We start from the raw sequence: 3,071 nt of genomic DNA, 5'->3' as shown, positions 1-3,071 counted from the left end.
TTGGCTTGTTGCCTTCTGATTCCTGTTATCAGCGGGCACATGGCTTTCTATAATGTATAGTAGATATCAATTGTGGGGGAGAGAATGTGGAATCAAAGAGTTGGGCAGAGGCCAGACCTACCTCTTCATATTTGGTTTTGTGGTCTTAATCTTCTGTGAACCCTGAGGGCAATGTGCACCTCTTCTGACCGCACCCTGCCCTTGCATTGTGAAGCCAAAGCAGGTAGAGTGATCTCATAGATATCATGATGCATCTCTCTCCCATTCTGCTCATCCTGGGCCTGACTGAGCCTCTTCTTCCCACACCCCTGAGTAAAGTTGCCAACTTTGTCAATCATCCTCACCAAATTCACTTGTAAAGATGGATGTAAATGGTCCCAAGTACTGGGACCTCCACAAGTCACTTGATCTGAACCCTCGCTCAACGCTGGCAAACAAGAATCTGCTACAAGAACCCTGTGGTATGGTTGGTAACAAGCTGTCAACAAAGATGCGTGCTGTGGTCATTGACATGGGCACTGGTATGTGCAAGATGGGCTTCGCAGGACAGACTCGGCCCACTTACGTTGTGGCCAACGTTGTGGGCTGCCAGCCCAAGAAACAAACCTCCATAGGGCAGCCAAAGGTGGAAACGTTTATTGGTGAGGCAGCCCACGCTTGCCCAGAGTTAAACCTGTTGCAACCAGTTCGTAATGGTATTGTGGTGGACTGGGAAGCAGCTGAACTCATCTGGCGCCACATCCTTGAGAATGACCTCCGAGTGGTCACCCAGGACCATCCTCTGATGTTCACAGATCCGCCCTTCAGCCCTGCCAGCAACCGTGAGAAGCTGGTGGAAGTAGCCTTCGAGTCTCTGCACTCGCCTGCTATCTATGTGGCATCCCAATCCGTGCTGTCAGTCTATGCCAACGGACGAGTTAATGGGCTTGTGGTTGACACTGGCCATGGGGTCAGCTACACAGTGCCAGTCTTCCAAGGCTACAACCTGCCCAATGGTATACAGCGCCTAGACCTGGCTGGTCACTACTTGACTACCTTCTTGGCAGAGAAAATCTTGAGATCTAGCTTGCCGCTGAAGAAGGAAAACATGGACACCATGGAGAGCATCAAGCACCATTACTGCTATGTGGCCTCAGATTTCCAGAAAGAGCAAAGGCGCCCTGATGACAAATTCCGGCGGTGCCTGAAGCTGCCAGATGGACAGACTATCACAGTGGGGAAGGAGCTCTTCCAGTGTCCTGAACTACTATTCCATCCCCCAGAGACCTCAGGACCTTCGTCTTTGGGCCTCCCCGGCATGGTGGAACAGAGCCTCTGCATGGTGCCCCAGGAACTGAGGACCGACATGGAACAAAATGTGCTTCTGTGCGGAGGCTCCTCTCTCTTCACCGGCTTCGAAGGCCGCTTCAAGGCTGAGCTGCTGCAATGTCTTAGTCCGGATGCCCACGTGGTTGTGGCGGCCCAGCCCAACAGGAACCTCTCGGTGTGGATTGGGGGGTCCATTCTGGCCTCCCTGCGTGCCTTCCAATCCCGCTGGATCCAGCGTGAGCAGTATGAGGAACAAGGTCCCCATATAGTGCACCACAAGTGCTCTTGATTCAGCACAGGGTGGGGAGGGGTGTGGGAATAAAGCTTCCTTAAAGAGCCAGCTCTGTCCTGTCCTGTTCCATTCTCTCCCATCTCACTCACTGAAACCCACCCAGGAGCCTCAGATATGAACTCACTTGCAGACCAAGGCTACTGAAACTTCATTCCTCACGCATTCTGACCTAAAGCACCTCCCTTTATCCACACCCTGGAGACATCCCAGTTCTCAACTCTTCCTCCATAACAATCCTTTAACAAAGTACTTTGTCAACGAAACTCATCAACCCACCATCCGGAGATCATTACCTCATCTGTCCACCCAAGGCATCCTCAGGTCTGGTGAGACACACACTCACAGATTCTAGCATTTGTTACTAGTTTTTCTTAATTGCCATTCTGACTGGGATAGGATGCAGTTTTCCACAGGTTAATGAACTGGAACACATTTCCCATGTATATTGACCATTTGCATTTCATTTTGAGAACTGTTGGTTCATTAGCCCACTTAGTAACTGGATTGTCTGATTTTTCTGTTTAGTTTGCTGAGTTCTTTATGCGTTTGAGACATTAGCTATGTCAGATGTGTAGAATGCAAAGATTTTCTTCTATTTTGTGGGGTCCTTACTGACTCAATTGGTTTTTGATTTTTGTTTGTGTGTTTGCTGTTCAGGAGCCTTTTAAGTTCACGAAGTCTTAATTGGCAGTTGTTGGCCTTGTTCCTGGAACAACTGGAGTCCTGTTGACAGTCTTCCCCTATGCCTGTATTAAATTTTTTTTCATATTTATTCTTTATGAATGTGTTGCCTGCATATTTTATGTGAATTACATGCATACCCGAAGCCCATGAATTTCAGAAATGGGCATAAATTCTCATGGGATTGAATTTACAGATGGTTGTAAGCCACCATGTGGGTGCTGGGAAGTGAATCCAGTTCTTTAGTGAGAGCAAGGAGTGATCTCAACTCCCGAGCCTTCTCTCTAGGCCCCAGTGTTTTCCTTTAGCAGGTTAAGATTGTCAGCTCGTTCATTGCTCTCCCTCCTGTCTCTCCCCCATGCTCCAGTCCCTCATCCCCTCCCCTCCCCTCTATTCACCCCTCTCAGTTTGCCCAGGAGATCTTAACCCTTTCCCCTTCCTGGAGCAATCCATGTGTGTCCCGCTTGGAGTCTTCCTCTTTACCTATCTTCTCTAGGGTTGAAGCCCTGTTATCTTTTGTTTTGCTTCTAACATTCACTTATGAGTGAGTACATATCATATTTGTCAAGAGATATCTTGACAGAGTGTACCATTAAGGGGATGGGGAGAAATCGGATCTGCAGCTAGGGAAAACCCCAGGAACTCACAAGATTGTCCCCAACTAAGACTTAGCATTGGTGGAGAGGGTGCTTGAACTAGCCTTCCCCTGCATTGAGATTGGTGTCTACCCTAATTGTCATTATGGAACCTACATCCAGTTACTGATGGAAGCAGATGCAGAGACCCATAG

General features: G+C 48.6%; 1 protein-coding gene across 1 annotated transcript; it reads left to right on the top strand.

The window, feature by feature from the left end:
• Positions 1 to 280: 280 nt before the first annotated feature.
• LOC114685596 (actin-like protein 9) lies at positions 281 to 1,648 on the top strand. The gene has a single exon (XM_028860234.2). The coding sequence runs from the start codon at positions 362 to 364 to the stop codon at positions 1,595 to 1,597; it is 1,236 nt and encodes a 411-aa protein (XP_028716067.1). The 5' UTR covers positions 281 to 361; the 3' UTR covers positions 1,598 to 1,648.
• Positions 1,649 to 3,071: the final 1,423 nt, after the last annotated feature.

Source organism: Peromyscus leucopus, chromosome 1 (assembly GCF_004664715.2).
Source record: "Peromyscus leucopus breed LL Stock chromosome 1, UCI_PerLeu_2.1, whole genome shotgun sequence".
NCBI classification, from domain to species: domain Eukaryota; kingdom Metazoa; phylum Chordata; class Mammalia; order Rodentia; family Cricetidae; genus Peromyscus; species Peromyscus leucopus.
This window is presented reverse-complemented; position numbering and strand designations above follow the sequence as displayed.